A 25,705-nucleotide genomic window follows, 5' to 3' on the forward strand; every position below is an offset into this window, starting at 1 on the left:
TTTAATGGCGCCTGATAAGGCCGCGCCCGCTCCTTCATCATCTCTCTCTCTCTCTCTCTCTCTCTCTTGTGACGTTGAGCTTCTTCGTCTTTGATTGATCTTCAGGTGCATTTTCTTCTAGTTCTTTGGAAGTTGTTAGTTCTTCCTGTGCATAAAGAAATCTCGCTCGGCGTTTCGTGGTTTCTCTGGGATTTTCGAAGTTCGGAGGGTTTTTTTTTATCGCGAGCGAAAAGCGTTATTTTCAGCAAAAAAAACGCGATTTTTTCTCTATTAAAGTTTGTTTTGATCGGTTGTTGCGTAAAACTTTATATATTGATGCTCACTTTTTGTTAGACGTGTTCTGGAGGGATCTTGCCGAAGATCCGCAATTTTCTGCGTTTCTTGAACTTCATTTTAGCTCCTCTTTTTACATTTTCGACGTTAGGCGGTTCGTGAGATTTCGTCTCTTTGATCTTTCTGAAAATTTGTGCTTTAGTTTGTAAAAATCTTTTTGTGTCGAATATTTGGGCTTTTCTGTTCATCTTTTCTATTTTCCCGGAGATTTTATGGAGTGTCCATTTTGTTTTCGGGATTTTAGTGCTTATTTTAGCTTGATTTTTTATGATTCGTTGTTCAAATGAGTTTTCTTTCTTTTTTTCCCTCTCCAAGAAGCTCAGTTTAAGCAATTCGTTGTTCAAATGAATTTTGTTGCATTTTTCACTTCAGCGTCTCGCATGCTTGGTTTTTTACAATCTTCACTACCGTCAGAACAGATTTTTTTTTTTTTTGTATTTCCTTTTGAAAATTTGTTTAGTTTAAGCGTTTTAGCTTGTTTTAGTTTCGCTTTTGTTGTATTTTTTATAAAATTCTTTTTCTTTCCCTCGTTTCCTGCAGATTTGAGTTTTGTTGAAAGTTTTTTTCTCGTTTTCGGGGGCGTTTTGGATTTTTTTCTTTTCCATTTTTTATAAGAAACAAAAGTTTAAAGAGCTTTCGTGTTTTTCCTGAGTTCATTTCCCGATATTTTCAGTTCCCGATCCGTGAATATTCTTCGATCTCCTGGCCTGTGATTTCTAAGGCTTCAAGGTTTATGTATTTCAATTTTAACAAAGAAAATTCTTTTTCCATTTTGGGAATCTCTTTTTCTCTTGGGTGCGACTGTTTTTCGTTTTATAAGTTTCTTTTTTTTTTTAATTCAGAAGCAGTCGAACTTTTTTTTTCTCCTTTAAGAAGATTGTGTTTTTCGAAGAATTTCTTGTGTTAAATTTTACTTTTTCTTTTACTTAAGATTTTCTTTGAATAATATATTTTTATTGTGGTATTGGTTTTTGAATTTCTTTTTTTTCTTAAACTATTTTCTTCTTCTTTTTATCTGTTCCTGGTTACTTTTATTAAATATTTGCCATTTCTAGTTAATTTTTACCTTTTCATTATTTCACCTTTCCTCCAGAAGTTTCTGGATATGCACGCACCCACATTTCCAGATAATTGGCATAAGTAGGTATGCTGCTTTATGAAACGCAAAGTCTATACAAATAAGTGGGATAAGTCCAGATTTCCGGAAAAAGACAAAATAAAAACCAATTTTGACGCCAACTTGTCACTTCTTTGAAATTTCATAAATCATACACACTTTACGCCAGTTTTAGTAGTCGACGTAAGCCATTTATTGTCTGTAGATCGTGTAACGGGTAACTTTATGGAACTATTTGATTGTAAGCCTTTTATCACATATATCTGCCTTACCTCCAAAGCAAATAAAGATAGCCACTTTTTTCTTCAGCTTTATTGCTAACTAAAATTGCCCTTTTCTTTTGGATTCTAACTTCGGGAGGTGGCAAATGTAATGCTTACCATGCTTGTACATAACTTGTAATTTTAATAAAGTTTCTGTATTTACTTTTTTTTTCATTAGTTTTAGTTCATCAGCAAATTTCACGATTTTCCTTTAAAAAAATCACAATTTTAACAATCCTTGAAACAGTTGGCCCTGTGGGTAATTTTTCTTCTGATCTCAATTTTAGCTACGGTGCTGGTAAAGATGGTATTTTCATTTTTCTCATATCGTAATTTTTGTACCTTTGTAAGGGAACTAGATTCCCTCAATCATCTTTCCTTTTTGCCTCTTTTCAGTTTCTCTGAAGTGGTCCCTCTCTTTTTTTATTTTTCTAATAGGATGAGATCCGAAGCCAAGACTGCTTCTTTTCACCTTCCATTTGACAATCAACTCCAGCTTGGCATGTCGTCAACTTGAGCTGATCCTTTGACTTCGGTTGCCTTCTCAAGGCTTTTTGCTGCATCTGAATATGGGTATGTCTTGGTTTTCAGCTGCAGCTTGAATGGTGTTGGGGAGCGGAATCAGGTTCATCAAAAGTTGAAAATTTTAAATGGATGGCACTGAGAAAATGCCAATGCAGCAGATATGGAAGAGCTGGTTACATGGTGATCAAACTATTGTTTTCTAGTCTTCTAGATAAAGAAAGGCTTTGCCAAAAATAGCAGCTCCACTGTTCAGAAATGAGAAGAAACAGCGCTCACTCATCACTGGGGTTTGCTTTGACATCTGCTTTCCTTGCCTTGTTTCTCTTTTCATCTTCCAATGGTCAGTTACAGTCCTCTGAGGTTCAAGCCCTCTTAACAATTCAGAGCCTTTTGGAATTCCCACCAGTCTTGAATGGTTGGAACAATTGGACAAACTTTTGTGGTATTCCCCCAAGTTCATCTTTAGCCATTGTCTGCTTCGGCAATTCGGTGACTGAATTGAGGATTGTTGGAAACAAAGGATCACCTTCTCCTAGCTTGAAATTACTGCAGAACTTCTCTGTTTTGAATCAGACGTTATCTTCTCAGTTCTCAATTAATTCTATTTTCGCTACCCTTTCTCAGCTTCCGAATTTGAAGGCACTGTCACTTGTTTCCGTGGGATTATGGGGCACCATGCCCACAAAGATCAGCCTTTTGTCGTCGCTTCAAGTGCTGAATGTAAGTTCAAACTTCATTTATGGGTACATTCCTATGCGAGTTTCTTTATTGCGTAATCTTCAGACTCTTGCTCTAGACAACAATATGCTTTATGGTCCCATTCCACGCTGGGTTAACTCGCTTCATGCTCTCTCTGTTTTGAGTTTGAGCAACAATGCATTGAATGGTTCACTTCCATCATCCTTGGGGACTTCAAGGAGCCTGAGAGTGTTGATTCTGTCAAAGAATCATCTGTCTGGAGCTGTGCCTGATCTCAGTGGCTTGGTTGATCTGGAAGTGCTGGATTTGGGAGATAATCTTCTTGGTCATAAGTTCCCTGCATTGGGAAACAAGGTGGTCAAACTTTCATTGCAGAAGAACATGTTCACCTACAACATTCCCCCTCAACTTGCATCATTTGGAAGATTGCAGTCATTTGACATTTCACTCAATAGATTTGTTGGGCCAATATTGCTGTCATTGTTTTCATTGCCATCTATTCAGTATTTGAACTTGAGTGGGAACAAGTTGACTGGATTACTTCCTATGAACATGGCATGCAATACTGCTCTTCAATTTGTGGATATATCGAGTAATCTTTTGACTGGGAACTTGCCAACCTGCCTTGTGACTAATTCTTCAAACAGGACTGTCTCATACTCAGGGAATTGTCTAAATAACACTTCCCAGTACCAGCACCAATATTCTTTTTGTTGCAATGAGGCTTTAGCTGCGATCCCACCTCCTATCAAGAAAAAAGAATCGACTAACAAGTTGATACTTCTGCTGAGCGTTGCTGGAGGCATTGTGGTAGGTGCAGTCACATTAGGTTTCCTGGTACTTGTGGTGTTTAGGCGATGTAGGACTTCAAACAACAGACCCCAGAAATCTTCAGATATAGCTGCTTCAGCAGGATTCCCTCCAAGGTTACTGACGAATTCTAGTAAGATATACATCTCTATTAACAATGTATCGTTCAAGAATATGTTGTGGAACATTGAGAATTCCCCTTCATGTATCTATGAAATTAATGATTCATGAGCTCTCAGTTTACTTGCATTTATTCTTGTACCTCTCCTAGATGTGCTGCTAACCATAGTGTTTTGCTCTAGAATACATATCCCATACCATGAGGTTTGGTCTGCCACTGTATCGCGTTTTCACCCTTGAGGAACTTGAAGAAGCAACAGATAATTTTAACAAGTCAAATCTAATGGGGGAAGGATCTCAGGGTCAGGTATACCTTCTCATGTTTCTTCTGTTCCATATTTCATGTCATGATGGCCAGGTTGTCTTATGAAAGATTGAATCTATGTGAAAGACACAAGGGTTCAGTGATATGTCAAAGTTTTGTTTCACACACACATTTCTGCGAACATGCACACAACATTTTCAATTCATTTCTGTTTGAAATGACCATTTTCTTAAATGCAAATAACTCTAAACTATGTCACATGGGTGCGGGTGTGGCAATGCGGCACTTTAAAAAAACTTGGGTGCGGGAGGGTATATATATAATTTTTAAGTTTTAACGGAGGAAAAAAGGGAAACTGGAGAGAGAGAGAGAGAGAGAGAGAGAGAGAGAGAGAGAGAGAGAGAGAGAATGCGTACCTGGGTTTGAGATGGAGAGGAGGCGTCGCCGAACAGTGGTAGCTTGTAGTCGTCGCCGGCATCGGGGTCGGGGTCGGGAGACGGGTCGCAGCATCGGGGTCGAGAGGAGAGGGCAATTTTTTTTTGCCCTAATCCTCCTCTCAGCCCATTTCATCGGGCTCTTTTTTTTAAAGTCCAAAATTTGGACATTTATAACCTTGGGTGCGTTGACCACACCCAGGGTTGGGTTGACCGCACCGGGTGCCACACCCGCGTCACGTCGACGCGGGTGCGTCACCTGGTTGGCCGAATCCCAGTGACATCGACTCTAAAATATCTCAATAAATTGGAAATACTTTTAAATAGAACAGTAATTTTGCAATACTTGTTGCATGATATCTTCCTAAAAAATATCTTTTTATTTGTTTATTTTTTTTAAATCCTAAAGATTTTCCCCATGTAATTTCCCCTAAGAAATCCCTTGATGACATTATCACGAGACTAACATCGGTGATTACGATGTGCATGTGTGTGTTGCAAAATGCCCATACATGTTTTGTCTTAGTTTCTTTATTCAACTTTCTGTCTTGTCTTAGTTTCTTCATTCAACTTTCTGTCTTGTGCTTTCTCCAAATCCATATTTTTCTGTGCAAAAAAAATTAAAATCCTATGTTTTGTTTTAATGCTTACAATTCAATATTCATATTTAGAGCATTTCCTCTGACTCAAGATGCCCTCCATATTTTTCTGTGCAAAAAAAATAAATAAAATCCTATGTTTTGTTTTAATGATTGCAATTCAATATTCATATTTAGAGCATTTCCTCTAACTCAAGATGCCCTCTTCCTTCTATTTTAGCTTTACAGAGGTAGGCTTAGCGATGGCTCTTTGGTTGCTGTGAGAGGTTTTAGACTAAAGCAGAAGCACACTTTGCAAAGCTTAATGCAATACATAGAACCTCTCTCGAAAATCAGTCACCATCACTTGGTTAGCGCTCTTGGTCACTGCATCGTGTGTTACATGGATAGCCCAAATGTGGAAATGGTATATCTTGTCTTTGAGTTTATATCAAATGGATCACTAAGCAGCCAGGTCTATGGTAAGAACAAAAATAAACAATGACAATTTTATTAAGGTTTTCATTTCAAAAAATCAATGTGGTTTCTTCCTTCTCATTGGTGTTGTAGATGGCAGAAGAGGAGATACCTTGAAATGGCTAGAAAGAGTAGCCACCGCAATGGGCATAGCAAGGGGTGTCAAATTCTTGCACACAGGGGTTGTACCTGGCATTTTTGGTAATGATTTGAAGGCTGAAAACATTCTTTTAGACCAAAATCTCACTCCAAAAATTAGTAAATATAATCTGCCTATGCCATCAAAAAGTTTGGCTGCTAAGGTAATATTTAATGTTATTTAGCATGTTCTGCTAATATTAGTTATTTATTTTTCGGGCAAGACTTAATGCTTGATTTTGGCAATATGTTAAGACTTTTTGGCATGATGGTCTTCAGAAATTGTTACTAACTTCAGCATGGGAACTATCAGGTAGGTTCAGAAAGCCCTTTTGATGGATCAGAAGAGGTTCTTCAACCGGCCAGGTACCTTGTCCTTCACCAATATATGTACATTTAAGTATGTCATACAAGTTTGAAGTTCCCCTCTGATTAAGTAAAATGTCATGCATATTGTCATCGTATTTAAGACTGGAAAACAGAGGCATGAGAAAAAGTGCATTCTTAGCTGAAAACAAAGCCTCTATGTTTCAGAGGAAAGGCAATAACAAGGAGCGCAATACTCTTGATGAAGTCTTGTACATAGAATAATTCGTAGGCATTCTGATGAAATCCAAACAAAGAGCTCTTTCTTAATCCTGTTAAAAGGGATCACACACATCTAAAATGGTGCAAGTTGATGTTTAGATCAAGGCTGTAAAAAGTGTATCGTAGCCCATACCGGTCGGGCCTGAAATAAGATGTGTATCGTATCATATCGTAAAAAAACAAAATTTTAATAAAATTTTCTAAAAAAAGTCAAAAAATAAGAAAAAATCATAACACATAACAATGATGAATTGCACATATACAACCATAGAATCACATATCAAGCATTTATGATAAGACTTCATGAAAGATCAAATAATAAAGATAATAATGCATGCATATCTCACAAGAACAATGCAAAATATGAAATATCATGCAATTAAGAACATGCCACAAGACTCATAATTTCATAATACATAAACAAAAACAAAATAACCAAGTTTGTGAATACTTAAGTTTTACATAACCAAGTTTTTCCAAAATATAAATAAAAGAAAATGTATATGATTTCGTCATCATCGTCATTATCTTCTTCTTCTTCTGCCTCTTCTTCTCCCCTCAAACAAAAGAAAATGTAATGAAACACTAGGCAAATAACAATGCCAAAAATAACTATAAGAGATGCACATGCATACAAGAGGCCACTAATAGGCAAAATACAATAGGCTACAAAATGGCAAGTGACAAACACACAGGATAAGAGAGAGAACTTAAAAATATAAATAATCTTCTTATTGAAAAGGCTCTCAAAAGCCTTACATTATAGTGGGGCAAGACCCCTTATTTATACAACAAGTGGAAGCAAAAGGGGCTCCCATAGAGTTGTTGGGAGCCCCTCCAACGGTCACATTTGTGATCGTTGGAGAGGGTCCCCAATGACTCTACGTGAGCCTATTCCAACACAAAGTACAAAAGCAAATAAAAAATAAAAAACAAAAATAATAAAAATGCAAAAAAAAAGTCCCTAATGGACATGCGTGTTTACAAGGGAAAAGATGAATTTGCCCCTAGTGGACATTACAAAAGACACACACACACCATGTACTTTAACATCCCCCTCTCAAATTGATGATGAGATCATCGAGAGTTTGCTTAGGAGAAAGTAGAATCAGGGAGATGGCAAGGCTTTTGTAAAGAAATCTGCTAGCAGATACTCTGAAGTAACATATGGTAGTTGAATGGTGCCCCGTAAAAATTCATCTCGAACATAGTGTCAGTCCATTTCGATATGCTTTGTTTGTTCATGGAAGGTGTGATTACTAGCAATGTAGATGACACTCTTATTGTCGCAACATGATTTTGAAGGAGTAGAGATAATGATTCTCATATCTTTGAGCAGGCTTCTCAACTAGACAAGTTCAGTGGTAGTTGTGGCCATCGCCCTATACTCAGCCTTCGTAAAAGATAGAGACACCTTTTGTTATTTCTTGCAACTCTAAGAGATTAATGATTCTCCAAAAAAAACACAATAACCTATTTTAGAAATATGATCATTGGGGTTACCACCCCAATCAGAGTCAGTGTAAGCAATTAAATTAGGAGACAAAGAAGAAGATAAGAATGACCTTTTGTTAATGGTTTTATTCAAATATCTGATAATTTTCATGACGACAGTCATGTGAATGGTAGTAGGAGTATTTTGAAAATTGTGAACAATATGAGCACTATCTGGCCTGGTAATAGACAAATATGTTAGTGATTCAATCAATTGACGATAAAGAGTGGGATCTTCTAAAGGAGTTCTATCATTGACTCTCATCTTAGCGTTGATTACTTTTGGAGTCTCCATTTTCTTTCGGTCAGTTAAGCCAGACTTAACAATGATATCTGATGCAAGCTTCATTTGAGACAGAACATATCCCCAAAGAGAATATGCAACTTTGATTCCTAAAAAATACCTTAAAATTCAAGGTCAAACATATCAAAATTGTTTTTAAGAATATTTTTAATAAGCTCAATGCCCTTTTTATCATTCTCAGTGATGATAGTATCATCAACAACATATAACAATAAAATAGTTATGTGATCATGTGCATGCTTAACAAAGAGTGCATTGTCAGTATAACAAGAGGTAAAACCCTTATCAAGAACAACTTTACTAAAAGGATCATACCAAACTTTTGAAGCTTGTTTAAGACCATGAAGAACTTTATTTAGTTGATTTTTTTTTTAATTTCAAGACCTGGCGGAGGATCCATATAGGCTTCTTCATGAAGGTTCTTATTTAAAAAAGTATTTTTAATATCTAATTGATAAATAGGCCACTGTTTAATAGATGCTAAGGCTATTAAGGTTCTTACACTAGTCATCTTAGCAATTGGGGCAAAGGTTTCTTCATAATCAATTCTATATTCTTGTGCATGCCCTTTAGCAATTAACCTAGATTTGTATCTTTCTAATGTCCTATCACTCTTGGTTTTGACTTTATAAACCTATTTGCATCCAATAACCTTTTTTCCTAAAGGAAGACCTATAATTGTCCAAGTGTTAGCTTTATTGAGTGCTTCTAACTAGGGGTGGCAATCGGGTCGGGTTGGCGGGTCAGCATACCTCAACCCGAACCCGACCCGTTTATTAAACGGGTCGGCTGTGGCAAACACAAACCCGACCCGTTTAATAAACGGGTAACCCGACACGACCCGCCAACCCATTTAATAAATGGGTTGGGTCGGGTAAACGGGTTTTCGGGTTCGCGGGTCAGGTTGGCGGGTCGGGTTGGCGGGTTGACGGATCGGGTTGGCAGGTAGGCAGGTTGGCGGGTTGACCCACCCGCCTAACCCGTTTATTAAACGGGTCAGCCGGGTTGGCGGGTTGACATACCCCCAACCCGAACCCGACCTGTTTAATAAATGGGTTACGCGGGTCGATGTAAACACCCCAAATTTTCCTCATCCATTCTCAAACAACCCTCCTCGTGCAGTGCCAACCCTGTTAGGACAGTGTAGGAGTCAAACCTCGAGTCAATTTTAGAAAATCACCATTTTACCCATTTTTATTAGGAAAATTACCATTTTACCCTTAGGTCATCCCGAACCCCAGTTAGTCGGAGTCAACCAAACTTGTTGGTCAGTTTAGAATAGTTAGAATATCAGTCATTTCAAGCTCATCTGAGCTCACAATGAACAAACATTTCCATTTCTGACCATTCCTGCCAAAATGGGATCATTTCTTCAGAAATGAGCTTACTTCTCACTCAAATCCAAGCAAATTGCCTCCGAGTCAGTCATTCATAGTCAGTCATATTCCTCAGAGTCTAACTTGAGCTCACCAGGAGTTCAAGTGCTCCAATTTCAGTTCAAAACCATTTCTAAGTGTTCAGGAGCCCATTTTAGTCCATTTCAGCTCTTTCAGCTGAAATTGAGCCGAGTTCAATCAGTTGAGCTAGTGTTTGAGACTTGATTTTAGTTCATCTCAGTATTACTGACCTTTGTTTTAGCTCAAACCCAGTTCAGGTTCGTAATTCACTTCATTCCAATGACCATTCCATACCATTTCTCTAAAAATGGCAGCTTTTCTTGAAAATTCAGTTGGAAAGGTCAGTTGAGTCAGTGTCCGTTGAGTTCATTTGAGTTCTGAAACTCTAAAACCCAGCTCAATCCAGTTCATTTCAGTTGAATCCAGCTCAAACCCTAATTTTCAGTGTTACTCTAGCTTGGCAGAGCTCGAAAATCATTTCTTCAACCATTTTTGCAAATTTTGTCAATTTTAACACTTTTTGAACTGGTACAAGTGTCAATCGGGGTCTAACATCCAAAATTTTTCATTCAGGGTTAGCATTTCGCATAGCATTTCATGTCATTTCTCATCATTTCATATCATTTCTTAGCATTTCATAACATTTCATCACATTTCATTTCATTTTCGAAGTCCAGAACTCCAGCTTTATAAATTTCAATCCAGATTGAGTTTTAAAAGTTTTCAGAAATCAATTTCAAACCTCGGGTTTCCAAAATTGACATTTTCACCCCGGGAGTCTAAATTTGGAAATATTTTCTCAAGAAAAATAATCTGGATTTCTTTCAAAATCAAATTTTCAAGTTTTACACTGGATTTGCTTCGCAATGAGCTATTGAACTTCAAAATCTGAGCTCGTTTCAAAAACTGTCAAAAATAACTCATTTTGTTGAAAGCATTTTCTCGAGAAAAACAATTTGGATTTCTTTCAAAATTACATTTTCAAATTCTATATTGGATTTGCTTCGCAACAGGGTATTGAACTTCAAAATCCGAGCTTGTTTAAAAAACTGCCAAAAATAGCTCGTTTCGTCTGGAAACTTTCTGAAAAGACTATTTTACCCCTCTAATCTTCAAAATGAATTTCAAAATTGAAATTTGGACCCGCTCTGAGATGGCCCATTCATTTGCATTTCTATTTTATTAAAAAAAAAGATGCTTCTTTTTATTTGTTTATTTTTGTTTTTATTGATTTTTATTTATTTTTATTTTAGAGAGGTGGGACCCACAAGGTGGTCGCCCAAACCTCCAGCCCCTCTATTTCTCCATTTCCTTTCTCTCCTCCTCTCCTTTCCCTTTCCTCCTTCCTTTCTTTCCTTCTTTCTTTCTTTTCTTTCTTTCTTCTTCCTTTTTCTTTTCTTTCTTTCTTTATTTCCTCCTTTCTTTCCTCTCTCTCCACTCACGTATGGTTCTTCCAGCCCCCGTTCTCTTCCTTTCCCTCCTTTCCTTTCCTTTTCCTTCTCCCCTTTTTCTTTCCTTTTCCTTCCCTTCCTTCTTTCCCCTTTCTTCTTTACCTGCTTCCCATCTTTTTCAATGGCACAAGAGCCTACAGCCATTCACGTATGCTTCGTTAAAGGCATTAGCTATTATTAGAAACTTAGGTGTTGAACTTATCAAAACCTAAGTTGTCTTAAAAAAAAAAAAAAAAAAAGGAAAAGAGGCATACGGTGGCTATTCCTCCCACCTCATTCAACGCATATTCTGATCATCTCACGCCTCTCTCTCTCTCGCTCTCCCTTGAACTCTCTCTTTCTCATCCCTTGGCTGCAACTTTCAGCCATTGAAACCCCATCCTTGCATCCCTTACACAGCCACCAACTGGGCCTCCATCATAGCTTTTTTTTGGTGCCAGCAAGAGCACCTCATCTGCAGCTTTTTCTTCAGCCACCACAGCAACCAGCAACCTCCAGCCAGCAGCAAGAACACCCAGCCATCTTCAAGCTTTGCAGCCACCAACAGCAGGAGCCCTCCTCCAGGGTGACCATATCCACCTCCTTGGCAGCTTCAGCCGGCTGCCACCTCCTTGGACGCCCAGTTCAGCCGTACCAGCCCCTTCAACTTCAGCACCAATCACCATTGGCAGCCACCCAATAGCAGCTCCATCTTCCCTTAGACAGCAGCTCTCTCTTTGTTTTTGGGCTATTCTCTCTCCATCTCCCTTAGCAGTCATCACTACCTACACAGCTACAGCCACTTTTAAGTTGTACCAACCTTCACCATCCACTTTCAGCAGCCACTCCAGCACAACTGAAGCCCACCTTCAAACTTGTGGCGGCAACCTCCTCCATCACGCCATCTCCACGGCTACCTTTTGGTCCCCAAGCCACAACACTATTTCCTTCAACGTATGACCAGAAGGCCCCTCCTTGGTGTAATCCCTCCAGTGGATGCAGTCATACACCACCAGTTGTGGCCCTCAGCCTCTGCAACTTTGAAGCCTCTCCGGTTTGTGCCTATTAACACTCCTTCAAATAAAACTCAGCCAAATCCTAAGGTAAGACCCCTTTGCTTGGTAGATTTTTAATATTTGCATTATTTTGCCATGCTTCTTTCTATGCGATTTTTCCCTTTTGTCGCATCTTGACATGAGCACCCCAAGCTTTATCTTCATGAGGGTGATGTGCAGTTAAGCTCGATCGGATCCAAGAGTATATAAAGAGTTTCTTCCATGGTCGTGAATAAAAAAAAAACACATATCACATGTGTAGGCTACGTGAAGGGTGAGATCCATCCATTACATGAATTGGATCTTTCCTTTGAGAGCCAACAACAAAATTGATCATACCCCTGTCATTTATCTTTTTATTTTTGTTATCATGTAGTTTTTATGTTGTATTTAGGAAAAAAATTCAATTTCATAAGCATTTAATGTAGTTTTATTGATATTTAATTTAGGTTTGATTTATGCATCATGTCCAATTATGATCTTATGTGTAATTTCCTATTAAAAAATCCAAAAAAATGCATAGTAGTCTTAGTCATATGTCTTTGTTCTACTGCCGAAAATTTGATTCAATTCGGGTTTCGGAACCCATCTAAATCGATCAAACCCTACATCGGGTTTTCTTTCTCTCTGAATTTCCAATTTCTGCTTTAGCAGACAAGAACCTACAACACCACCCTCGTGGGAGATCTGGATCATCCGCCAAAAATCACATTGGATTTACAATTGAATCTACTTATGATCTGGAAATTTTGAGGATTTTTCTGACAGTTTTGACCTCTGTAAAAAATCAGATTTCTCAGACCCTTGGGAAAATATCGATTTTCTTTCGTCAGGGTATAGACAGATATTAATTCATCAAGTCCACCCAATCTGTAGCCCGTCTGCAAAAACTTTCAATGTGAAAGTTGTTCCTAACATAATTTCCTGTCATTTCCCAAAATTTGGGAATTTTTGGATCTGTTTCATTATTTTTCCCGGATTTTCCCTTTCTGTCTAACAGATCCAATGTCTAGAAATTCCAGAGATTTAGGTCTCTGATAACAGTGTGGCCTTTTCCAAACCGTAACCCGAATCCCAAGGGTGTCAAAAGATCAAATCTTTCTCTGTTTGTCATAGACATTTTCCCACAATTTCAACCTTTTTCCCATCTGTTTGCTATTTTTCCCACATTTTCTCCCGAAACCTGTCTGTTTCTTTTAAATCCTAGAGTTGCCGGATTCCGATCCGACTTGCCGGAGTGGTACAGCTCCGACCATAGGTTAAAACCAGAAAGTGTAAAAGAAAAAATCCTTGCCTTAATGTCCTCTGTCACCCCATAAAATTTGGTAATTTTTTATGGAAGTTTGATATCCTAAATCTCCTTTAGAATCAACATTTTAGGCAAAAATCACAAAATTTAGGGTTTTTATTTGAATTTTCATATTTAAAAAAAAACAAAAAAAATAGATTTTCGAGCTCCATTCTGTTTATAGGGTTATTTTAGGTGTCCATGCCAAATTTGGTTTAATTCCAAGTCCATTTGCTCCATATGTTAGTTTATCTTTAAAATCAGGCGAAAATCAGGTTAAATTTGATATTTTATGATATTTTCGCCATTTTAGGGTTTTTATCATGTACATAAGCATGTAGAATCATATTAGGGCTAATTTTAATCTCATTTGCATTTCATATTTTTCCATTTTGCAAAATTTATTTCAGAAAACCATGGTTTCAAGGCCATAGTCTTGTTATCGGGGGTATTTTGGTCATTTTGACCAAAATTTCGAAATTTCAAATTCCAATTTTCATGAATTTTTCTGCATATCATCATGTTTCATCATATTATGTTTGATTTATTTCATTTGATTTTCAAATTTCCAAAAGTTACAAAAATTCTTTCAGAAAACCCTGATTTCAAGGTCATCAGGGGTATTTTGGTCATTTTGACCCCAATTTCGAATTTTCAAGTTTATTTTCGAAGTTTATTCATTATTTATCATGTTTATATCAAAGGGGGTATGATTTTGGGTTTATATCTGAATAATATCCAATAATTTCCCATATTTTTCGGATAAATTCAGAAAAACCTACATTTTTGTGCTAACCTAGTTTTCTAGTTTTGCAGGAACATTCAAGAAGAAGACTTAGCTTTTATTTTTTTTTTATTTCAATTCAATGTAACCTCAAATGTAATAATTTGGAATAAGAGTTACTTTTCGGCTTAGAATAGGGTTGCATTGCATATAGTTTAATTTACGCATATTTCAATATGTGATGTATGATTCATGCACATTATTTCAAATTCACTATGGTTTACACGAATGACACGTGCACAAGCTCTTATGGAGTTTATAAACTCGGTGGGATTTGTATTTATGGCCATAGTCAGAATACGAAGAAAACCAAGATTTATGATCTTCATATTAGCCACATTCAGCTTACACACTTAGGCTAACTTCAAAAATGCACTGCATTTCTCAAAATTTCAAAAGAATTTCTCAATTCCTCAATGAAATTCCCTTTTCAAATTCATATTCATTCATTCATATTATTCAAATTGCATTGTTTTCAAATTCATTTTCCAATTTCAATTAAAAAAAATCAGTTTTCTCAAGAATTTCCAAGTCTTTCTCAGGATCTGATTTTCTCAAAATCCTAAGTTTTCAAATGACATTTCAAAGCATTTCCCAAGTTCAAATCAAGATTTTCCTATGTTTTCAAATTCTCAAATTTCAAAATCCCAAGTTTTCAGAAATCGGTTTTCTCATATTTTTCAGTTTTCCTGAGAATTCATTTTCCATTTCAAAAGTCATTTTCCAATGAATTTCTTAGATTTTCTCAGAATTCTCAAATCCATTTTCTCAGAAAAGCAATTCCAAATTTCAAAATCGATTTTCTAAAGTTCAAATTTTCCTGAGATCACTTTCCAATGCAAATTTCTGATTTCCAATAAAATTCAATGATTTTCTCAGGAATTCCATTTTCAAGCATTTTCCAGTCCTTGTCTAAATGCATTTCAATTTTCCAAAGCAAACATCATATTTTCTCAAACTTGCATTATTTTCAAAATTTCATAGCATAAGCCTGATTCTTTGTGCATTCTAGGAAAAATAGAGCATAATTTAGATATTTGAGTCAAGTTAAAGCACGTAATTGATCCTTGGTTCAATTACCCCTGGTAAAGGCGTCAGGAACGGTTGAACCTCGTACCGACAGGCGGATCCCATTCCATGGATTTTTTCCGCAAATTTTCAAAACGGAGGCGAGTAAATTTTCAAAACAATTTTCAAAACTTTGGTCGAGTTTGACTCGCGAAATTCGTTTCTCTCTCGCAAGGGAGGGGAAAAAATTTTGCGATGATAACAGTCGACCCGTTTATTAAACGGGTTGGCTTAAGCCCAACCCGAACCCGCCTAAGAGGCGGGTTGGCGGGTCGGGTCAGAAATTGCCACCCCTACTTCTAACTCAAGTCTCGTAACATCAATCCATTGTGGATATTGCTTATCTTTAAATTTCGAGGGCTCATGATAGAAATGAATCATCATGAAACAAGTTCTATAATTTGGAGAAAAAAATCATATTATAAAAATTTTGGAGGTCTACTATTCCTAAAAAATCGCCTAGGTAGGGATTGTTTAATTTGATCTTTTAAAGAAACGTCTTGAGAGTATATATTGAAAGCATTTTGATGTTTATTGCCCTCTCGCCGAGTATACACATGTATATCATTGGGATTCTCATTGTGAGAATCATCATTTTGACATAACAAAGCATTGTTTTGATGAGAATTGTCATCACAAATAGTATCATTGAAATATTTAGACTTATTTCTAGGCAATAAGTCAAAGAGGAAAGAACAATCAATTTTTTCCTTAGATTTTTTAGATTCAAATCCATTTTGTTCTTCAAGAAAGGTCGCATTTCTTGAAACATAAAGTTTGTTATTTTTAATGTCATAACACCTATACGCCTTTTTATTTTCACCATAGCCAATAAAAGCGCATTTAAGAGCTTTTGGTGAAAGTTTATCTTGTTCTTGAAAAAGAACAAAACATTTACAACAAAAAATTCTTAATCTTTTAAAATACGGAGATATTTTGAACAATTTTTCAAAAAGGAGAAACATTTTTTATGGATGAGTAAGGCATCCAATTTATAAGATAAGTTGCGGAAAGAGCGGCTTTGGCCCAAAAGTTCTTTGGAAAATTTTTAGAGACAAGAAGAGTTGTTGTTTCAATAAGATGCCTATGTTTTCCTTCGATAAGACCATTTTGTTGAGGAGTTTTAGGACCAGATCTTTGATGAATAATGCCATTTTGTTTAAGATAGTTTTGAAATTCATTTGACATGTATTCACCTCTAAAATTGGATCTAAAAATGACTAAGATGACCCAGTTCATTACAATGGTGACAAACAATTTTTCTTCCTCAATCATTGTTATTTTTTTAAAAATGAGGAAGTTTATATGTCCTCATGTTGTTTTCCGGTCTAAATACCGCATGGAATTCATCAAAGTCCTTTTTTAGAGCCAAGTGAGTTTCTTCTTGGCATAAGTTGACAAGGATTTCACTGGGAGGAGTAGATGCCCTATGAATAAGGGATCCTCTTAGTTGTTCAAATTCGGGACAAAGCCCATGAATAAATTAAAAAAATCTCTCACTCTATTTGCTCTTGCTTCATGGCAATAGCGCTTCCTTTTCATTGTGGTTTGAGGAGAGCAAGTTCATCCCATAAAAGGGATAGAGTACTATATGTTAAATTGTAATACCTAATTGTAATTCTATATATATTTTATATATATAAGAAGATACATGCACATATATATTTCATATATATGTACACGTATCTACCTTCATATATATATAAAATATATATACATTTACTTCTTGTAATAGTCTTAGGGGTATTATAGTCTTTTTGCACATATTCATTTTCTTGAATATGTTGTAATTATTTTCTTTCCTTATTTTTTCTTATTTTTTTTTCTTTTTAATCTTTGGTTGTCGTGTACCTTGGGGGGGCCATCTTCTAGTCATTGGGCCCCTCCAACTGTCACATTTGTGACCATTGGAGGGGCTCCAACGATTAGAAGTGGAGCCCCTTCAAGGTCTCCACTTCCCTATTTAAAGGGGTTTCCCCCTTGTGTATTTTTCATGTTTTGGGTCAAAGCCCAAGTGATTAATAAAGTGTTTTTTTATTCTTTTATGCCTTTGTGCATTTGTGAGATTTAGTGGGTTGTGCTTTTGTGCATAAGTATTCTAAGAGTTCTTATTGTGCATGTGTTTATCATCAAGAATATTAAGGTCTTGATCATAGTATCTTGTTGAAGATACTTTTACGCTATAGTAGTCTCTAATACTCATATTCCCTTGCTTGGTTCCTCTTATCTTTTCTTGTAAAAAGAAGTGCCAGTAAGGTCATTTTGATTGTACATACCTTTTATGAAGAACCATGCTTTGTTTGCTTTTTTGAATTTGGCTACATTAGTACAAATCTTGAGTTCCACGTTATTCATGAACCATGCTCACTTTCTCGATCTTCAAATTTAGATTGGTATTCTTGAATAGCTTTGGCCTTTTCTTCACCACTCAAGGCTTTTTCTTCGTTCTTCTTCTTGGTGAGCTTCAATTGGGTTCCGGAATGGTTTCACATACATATCCCCAAATTTTCTTACCTTTGAGGTTGTTTTCTATAGCGGCCGCCCACATTCTATAGTTGGTCCCATTTAATTTGAAGGAAAGGTCAATCTTTGCATTTTTGTTGGCTATTGTAGAAAGAGTTGAAGAAGAACAAATGTATGAATCTCAAAACCACTAAAACATAAGAGTGAGTAGTCCCAATAGTGCTTCCAATACCTTGTGGTTCTGAAACCATGAAATAAAACACTAGGCAAAGAACAATGTCAAAAATGACTATAAGAGATGCACAAGCATACAAGTAAGAGGCCACTAATGGGCAAAATACAATAGGCCGCAGAGTGGCAAGTGACAAACACACAATATGAGAGAGAGAACTTAAAAATATAAATAATCTTCTTATTGAAAAAGCTTTCAAAAGCCTTACATTGTAGTGGGGCAAGACTCGTTATTTATACAACATGTGGAAGCAAAAGGGGGCTCCCATAGAGTCGTTGGGAGCCCCTCCAACAATCACATTTATGACCGTTGGAAAGGGTCCCCAATGACTCTATGTGGCCCATTCCAACACCAAGTACAAAAGTAAATAAAAAACAAAAAACAAAAATAATAAAAATACATAAAAGAAGTCCCTAATGGACATGTGTATTTACATGGGAAAAGATGAATTTGCCCCTATTGGACATTACAAAAGACATATATATATATATATACTTTAACAATTCACATCCTCCCCAATATATGGAAGCTCTTCATCATCTACCTTTTGTGATCCTTCCACGTTGATCCATTGTATGTCCTCTTCATTTTTTTTGTAGAAAATGCTAGAGACTGCTCCGAATTGTATAAATGATCACCACAATTAGGTAGCCAATCCAGTGGCTTGTTTTTCCAAATAAAAATTCTTCCTTACCTATGTCACACGGACTCATCTAAGGAGGTGTCGCACCCGAGTCGACACGCCCCGACACGGGTGCGGCTTCAGACTCGGCCCAGACTTGGTCAACGAGTTGATGCCGAGTCCGTCCACATTTTGGACTCGGTCAACTTTGACCGAGTCCAAAAATGTCCATTTCGATTTTTAAATTACGTTTTGGATTTGGTACACGACCCGACCCAAATTTCTTTTGCAGCCGAACCCTAAAAGGGGTTTATCGACAGGGGGAGGGGCTTACCCTCTCGATTTTGCCTCTCCCCCTCAGCCCCTGCAGCTTTCTCCTACACCCACGTCGACGATCCTGACTCCAATGACGGTACGCACAGGTAGTCACCGTCTCCCCCTCCGTCAACACTCAACAGGTATGTCGACCCTCCTGCGCCCTCTGCTCGCAGCCTCCCTCCTTGCACCCTCTGCTCGCAGAAGAGGGGCTCGACCCCTCTCTGTGCCTCCTATTCACAAAGGAGGGGCTTGGCCCCTCCTCGTTTCGCTTATGTCAGGCAATCCCCTCCCCCCCCCCCCTCGCAGAAGAGGGGCTCACCCCCCCTCCCTACACCCTCTGCTCGCAGAAGAGGGACTCGACCCCTCCCTGTGCCTCCGATTCATAGAGGAGGGGCTCAGCCCCTCCTCGTTTCCCTTTTATCGCAGGGGTAAGAAGTAGGAGTGGGGGAAGGAGGGGGCTTGGCTGACAGGCCGATCCTTGCTCCGCCGAACAGCAGGGGAAACGAGGAGGGGTCGAGCCCCACCTCGTTTCCCCTGTTGCCTTTGGCTTTTTGGCAAGGGCGAAGCCCCTGGCACGGATAAGGTTCAGCAGGGGCTTGCCCTGCCCCTCCTTTTTGCGTTAGATAGGGGGTAGGCCCCCTATCTCGAACCTGGTTTGCAGAGGAGGGCCTGGTTTGAACCTGATTTGCACAAGGGGAACGAACCTGGAGCTCCTATTACTATTATTTTGAAGTGTTTATTAACTTTATTTTATTTACTTATTTTCTTTTCAGTTTTCACTTTTCAGATATAATGGCGAGTTCTAGCGGTAGTGTCAATACATTTGGTTCAAGTTCTAACCCTGAATTAGAAGTTTCTCAACCACTTTGGAGGCTTGTGACAAAAGGGGTAAAAGCTAGTAGTGGTGGTGGTGGGAATATGCAGTTTCATTGTAATCTATGTAAGGCTGTTTTCACAGGTTCTTATACGCGTGTGAAAGCACATCTTTTGCATATTCGTGGTCAAGGAATTAGGTCTTGTTTTGGGGTTGACAAAGACATGTTAAAGCAATTAAAAAAAGAATAAGAAGCTAAAAAGAAGAAAATTGCAGAGATAGAATCGATTCAATTAATTTGTCTTTTCCTACTGCTAGTGATATATAAGAAGAGCTTTTAAAGAAAAGAAAGATGAAAAGCAATAAAACAATACAAGCGTCATTCAAAAACATGGCAAGAGCATAAATTGATAAAAAGATTGGTCGATTCTTTTACTCAAACTCAATTCCTTTTAATGTAGCTAGAAGTCCATACTGGAAAGATATGATTACATCTTTGGCTAATTGCAATTTGAGTGGTTATGTGCCTCGTAGTTCAGAAAAACTAAGAACAGTCATTCTTGCAGAGGAAAAAATTAGAATTGAAGACTTCTTAGAGACCAAAAAATTTGCATGGAAACGACATGTAGTGTCGATTGTTTCTGATGGGTGGACTGATATACAAAGGCGACCATTGATAAACTTCATTGCTTACTCACATAATGGGCCAATCTTTTTAAGACTGTTGATGCATCTGGAGAGTATAAAGATGCTGAATATTTAAAGGGATTATTTGTCGAAGTGATAAAAGAATTGGGTGAAGAAAGTGTGGTGCAAATCATTACTGACAATACTCCAGTTTGCAGTCGTGCAAGAATGAATTTGGCAAGTGAAGATACATATTCACATATTTTTTGGACTCCTTGTGCAACATACAGTTTAAATTTGGCACTTAAGAGTATATGCAATCCATCAAAAGATGATGCATATGCACATGAAATGTGCTTATGGATTGAGGAAATAGAGCATGATGTTTGAAATATTAGAAATTTTGTTGTAAACCATCATCATGCCCTTTCTATATTTAATAGGCATTCTGATCTCAAGTTACTGAAAGTTGCTGAAACTCGTTTTGCTTCTCTCATTGTTATGATAAAAAGAATTAAGCAACTCAAGAATGCATTGATGATGATGGTGGCTGATCAAGATTGGGATTTTTATCGTATTGAAGATCATGTCAAGGCTCACGCTATCAAAAAATGCATCTGTGATAATTTTTGGTGAGATAAACATACATATTTTGTTGAATTTATAGAGCCTATTTGGGAAATGTTGAGAGAAGTTGATAGAGATGTACCCATGCTTCATAGAATTTATGAAATGTGAGACAATATGATTGAAAAAGTTCAAAGTATCATTTTTAATGTCCAAACCACCGTAAATGATTCTCTCTCATCTTATTTTCAATGGGCGCAACGCCTACCTTCTTAGGTATATCCTCGTTCCGAATCTTATCTTTTATTGTATTTTCACACATCATCTAAGCATACGCATCTCAGCTACACTCATTTTTTGAATATGATGTCTCTTGGCAGCCCAACATTCCGTATCATATAGTAAAGCGGGCCCAATAGTCATCCTATAAAACTTTCCCTTCAACCGCAATGGCATTCTACGATCGCACAACACTCCAGTTGCACTTTTCCATTTCATTCACCCAACCTTTATCCTATGATTTACATCTCCATCAATTTCTTCATACTTTTGAATGATAGATCCCAAATATTTGAAACAATCATCCACCGGTATTTCTTGCTCACCAAGCTTCACTACACTCCCATCACTACTTCGTTGCTTACTAAACCGACATTCCATATACTCTGTCTTACTCTTACTCAACTTAAAACCTCTTGCTTCCAATGTTTGTCTCCATAATTCTAACTTAGCATTAACCCCAACTCTAGACTGATCAATCAAAACAATATCATCAGCAAACAACATACACTACAACACATTTTCTTGAATTGATCTCGTAAGCTCATCCATCACTATAGCAAATAGGAAAGGGCTTAAAACAGATCCTTGATGTAACCCAACCGTTATAGGAAAATTGGTTGTCACTCCTTCACAAGTGCGGACATTGGTTACTACTCCTTCGTACATATCTTTAATTATACTAATGTACTTGAGAGAAACACCTTTCTTTATCATTGTCCACCAGAGAACGTCCCTAGGTACTCTATCGTATGCCTTCTCCAAATCAATAAAAACCATATGCAAATCTTTGTTCCTCGCTCTATATCTCTCAATAAGTTGTCTAAGAAGATGCATAGCTTCCATAGTTGATCTTTCAGGCATAAAACCAAATTGATTCTCCGATATCATGACAACCTTCCTCAACCTAGACTCAATCACCCTCTCCCAAAGTTTCATAGTATGACTCATGAGTTTTATACCACGATAATTTGTGCAATCTTGTATATCACCCTTATTCTTATATAGAGGCACCAAAGGACTCTTCCTCCACTCATTAGGCATTTTATTTGTCCGCCAAATCTTGTTAAAAAGATTTGTCAACCATTCTAAACCTTTCTCTCCCAAGCATTTTCAAGCCTCGATAGGTATACCATCTGGGCCAGCTGCTCTTCTTGATTTCATTTTCTTGAAAGCCTCTGCAATTTCTTTCTTTTGAATCTTGCGCATGAAGTCACGATTCATCTCATGAAAATGAATGGAGAAGTCTCCAAGATCCTGAGCATGACTTTCATTAAATAGCTTATCAAAATAATCTTTCCATCTCTCCTTAATCTCCTCATCTTTGACTAAAACCCTTTGTGTTTCATCTTTGATACATCTAACCATACTCAGATCACTCGATTTCCTATTTCTCATCTTTGCAAGCCTATAAATATCTTTCTCGCCCTCTTTGGTATCCAACTTGTCATAAACCTCCTTATATACCTTATCCCTCGCGTTTCAAACTACTTTTTTAGCTTCCTTCTTTGCTATCATATACTTCTCCAAATTCTCATTATCACGACAGCTGTAATGAAATCCATGTCTTTAAATTATCAAATTAGTGAGATCTGCATGCATGTCCTCAGATGCTTAACATCTCAAGTTGGCATGATAAGGAACTGAGTCAATCAAATCAGGCATCATCTCATGTGGGTATAATCAACTCCCCTTGCGGTGACCCCTTATGAAGATGAATGAGGGGAAAAGGGAAGTATGTGTTTTGGCATTGGTGGGACTTGTTCTCTCTGATTTTGAGGGAGTAGCATGCAATTTTTTTATTATTGTATGATCGCGTCAAGGGGGGATTCTCTTGGCTGAACATCAATTGGCTGGGAATCTGTTCCTCTTGGATCAGTTCATGTAGGCTTTCAAGCAGGCTCAATACATGTTTATTTTTTAAAGCTGTTTCCTGCTCATTTTCCTTTCCAATTTTCTTAATTGTACTTTGGGATGATTCCTTAACCCCATAAACAAAACCACGTCTATGTCTATTTCTTATTTTTCTGCATCACTTGCCCTGAACCACTAACCTCACATTTTGCTTCTTTGATTTGAATGGTGCAAATTACAGAGTTGAAGATGGAGATAAATCAGATGTCTATAGGTTGGGTATTATTCTATTAGAGCTTATTGTTGGTAGGCATATCACCTCTCAAAGTGAGTTAGACATGCTGAAAAATCAGGTAATATTTACTACTATATATTTTGGCAGTTAGCATGCTGATCCTTTATTTGCAGTTACTTTTTGTTTTTAAGTTTTCGTTGATTATATAATATTTAATTTTTTGAACTTACATTTCTTATTTGGTTTTTGTCAAGTCTAAAGGCTTAGGTTCTCTTATTAAATAATTTTCAATTTTAAGATAACATTTATGCTTTATTAGCTTTAAGTAACTTGAAAACAGAAAGCAGACACATTATTTACATACAGCTGCATCCTTGTCTTTTAGTTTAATTACAGTTAGTGCCTGTACCAATTTCCATGTCCTGATAGTTTTCAGCCGAATCACCAAATTCATTCCTAGGTCCAATTGGTATTCAACTGAATCCTGTGAGTGAGAGTCTAACACATGGTAAGCAAATGGCTCAAGGAATCAAAAGCACAAAATAGCATGCAGCTGTTCAGGATCAAGGTTGCCAAACTAGGAAGCGGAAGCAGGAAACGATACAGTAACCGGAAGCGAGAAGCGAGGCATTTTAAAATTTATACGAAGCGGGAAGCGAAGTTTCAATTTAAAAGCAAAATATGAATAAAAAATGAAGCAATATGGAATCAAACAAGAAACAAATAAAAACTAAAATGAAATTGATCATTCTTATATTTCATGATTTTTCTGGAAAAGAGTTAATTTTTTTGTTAAAATCTAACAATGATGGTTACCAATTTAAAGAAAGTACATGGAAAGTGAGTGAAAGCTTGAGAGAAAATACATGAAAAAGATGAAAAGAAACATGAGAAAAGTATATAATATGCATAGACCATGTGTATGAGAAGCAAAGAAGAAGTGTGGGGGAATCGAGCTTCCCATGAAGTTTCGAAAGCGAGGAGTATCGCGCTTCCGAAGCGAGTTTTCAGGAAGCGAGCTTCCCACCTACCTAAGAAGCTTCCGGTAACTCTGTTCAGGATGTACAAGTCAAACTGACAAAGAAAAGAAGCAAAGTAAATGATAAACGCCTTCTACCTGTGACATAATTTGTCAACAGCAAAAGAAGATTTCCCAATTCAGCCCCAGAATAAGCCTTGGACACCCAAACTGGCGACCACTTATGTTCTTCACAATAAATGCAGCCATAGTAGACAACCTAAGGTTATGTATCCGCAAACCAAAACACAGCCAAAAGATGAGTTGGCAATCTGAAAGAAATAAACAAATAAATTATATATATAGGAAAATTAGTAGCTTTTGAACAGTTTCTCTCTTAAACATCTTCAACACTTCAAAGAAACATGGTTGTAGGTTTTTTTTGCTTAATGTGTTTATCATTGTTTACTTAAAAAACCATGCTTTGAATCGAATTAGTTAACCAGAAAATTTATTTCCCATCATCAAGTTATAGTGTCTAGGTTGTTTATTTTTGCTCTCTCTAAAACATGTAAAAATAAAAAAGTGCCTGCAACTAAAGCATGTTTTCTACCTACTAAATTGTATAAGATAGATCTGTAAGTTCAGATTAGCAAAAACCTTTTGTCTGGGCTAAGCTAAGGGAAAACCCCACCCTCATTGGCTACACATTGGCTGGCCTTCGGTTGGTAAAACCCTTGACCCTTGAGGTCCTCCTTGCCTACCAGGGAATATACTCAGCTTCGAGCTTCCGACAAGGGATGCACCCCATGGATTCTAACTCCTGACATCCCTCTGCTTGGTGACATTCACAAGTTGTCCCTAGTAGATGAGCAGAGCTCTTGCGGACAGATTAACAAACACCTAGTGTATGCTTTTTTAAGCTGTTTAGCATGGTTTAGGAGATAAGACTATTTAGGACCTACATACTACTCAGTGTGTGCGTGCATGTTTTATGAATTTCATAATTTTAGAATCTTAAGTTGTCTTGGCATTTGAGTGTCATTTTTTATGTACATAGGTTCAGATAAGCTCAATAACGGATGCAGAAAGATTGAGGGAGGCAATTGACCCATCAATTCGTTATACATGCTCCTACGGATCAATAAGAACAGCAATTGACATCGCTGTAAAATGCCTGTCAGAAGAGCCTAATCTACGGCCCTCAGTAGAAGACATAATCTGGCATTTACAGTATTCAGCTCAGGTACAGGATGGATCGACTACCAATTCACACGTTTGATGACTACCCGGATTTGCACATCTAAGAATATACAATCCAATAGGATGCATCTCAAGAATGTTAATGTACTTTCTCGCTTTCCCCCTCATTTTGTTCAGTAACTTAAAATAGTTTGTGCATGGTTCTGTAAAATTATCTAAGCCTCAGTGTCTGAAGCTTGTTAATTCTTTTGTATTTTTCATGTTCATCAGATTAGAACATTCTGTTGTACTTATAGATTCTCTGGGGAGCGTACAGATGTGAACTGCTGGTTGTGGCATTTCTAGGGAATTTATCTGTGTTGTTAG

General features: G+C 37.3%; 1 protein-coding gene across 1 annotated transcript; it reads left to right on the forward strand.

The window, feature by feature from the left end:
* The first annotated feature begins 2,151 nt into the window (after nucleotides 1-2,151).
* Nucleotides 2,152-25,705, forward strand: LOC149833710 (putative inactive leucine-rich repeat receptor-like protein kinase At3g03770). Its single transcript, XM_090010962.1, has 7 exons — nucleotides 2,152-3,880; nucleotides 4,050-4,174; nucleotides 5,386-5,626; nucleotides 5,715-5,923; nucleotides 6,073-6,125; nucleotides 23,185-23,296; nucleotides 25,197-25,705. Exons 1-7 carry the CDS (start codon nucleotides 2,494-2,496, stop codon nucleotides 25,416-25,418), a joined length of 2,349 nt encoding a protein of 782 aa, XP_089867088.1. The 5' UTR covers nucleotides 2,152-2,493; the 3' UTR covers nucleotides 25,419-25,705.

Source organism: Nuphar pumila, chromosome 6, assembly GCF_984573655.1.
Source record: "Nuphar pumila chromosome 6, dmNupPumi1.hap1.1, whole genome shotgun sequence".
Lineage (NCBI taxonomy): Eukaryota > Viridiplantae > Streptophyta > Magnoliopsida > Nymphaeales > Nymphaeaceae > Nuphar > Nuphar pumila.

Excerpts from the sequence above, each read along its gene's own strand:
- LOC149833710 (XM_090010962.1), top strand. The coding sequence starts at position 2,494 with ATGAGAAGAAACAGCGCTCACTCATCACTGGGGTTTGCTTTGACATCT. Across the intron at positions 3,881-4,049 it reads AAGGTTACTGACGAATTCTA|AATACATATCCCATACCATG; the intron begins GTAAGATATACA and ends GTTTTGCTCTAG. Across the intron at positions 23,297-25,196 it reads TAGACATGCTGAAAAATCAG|GTTCAGATAAGCTCAATAAC; the intron begins GTAATATTTACT and ends TTATGTACATAG.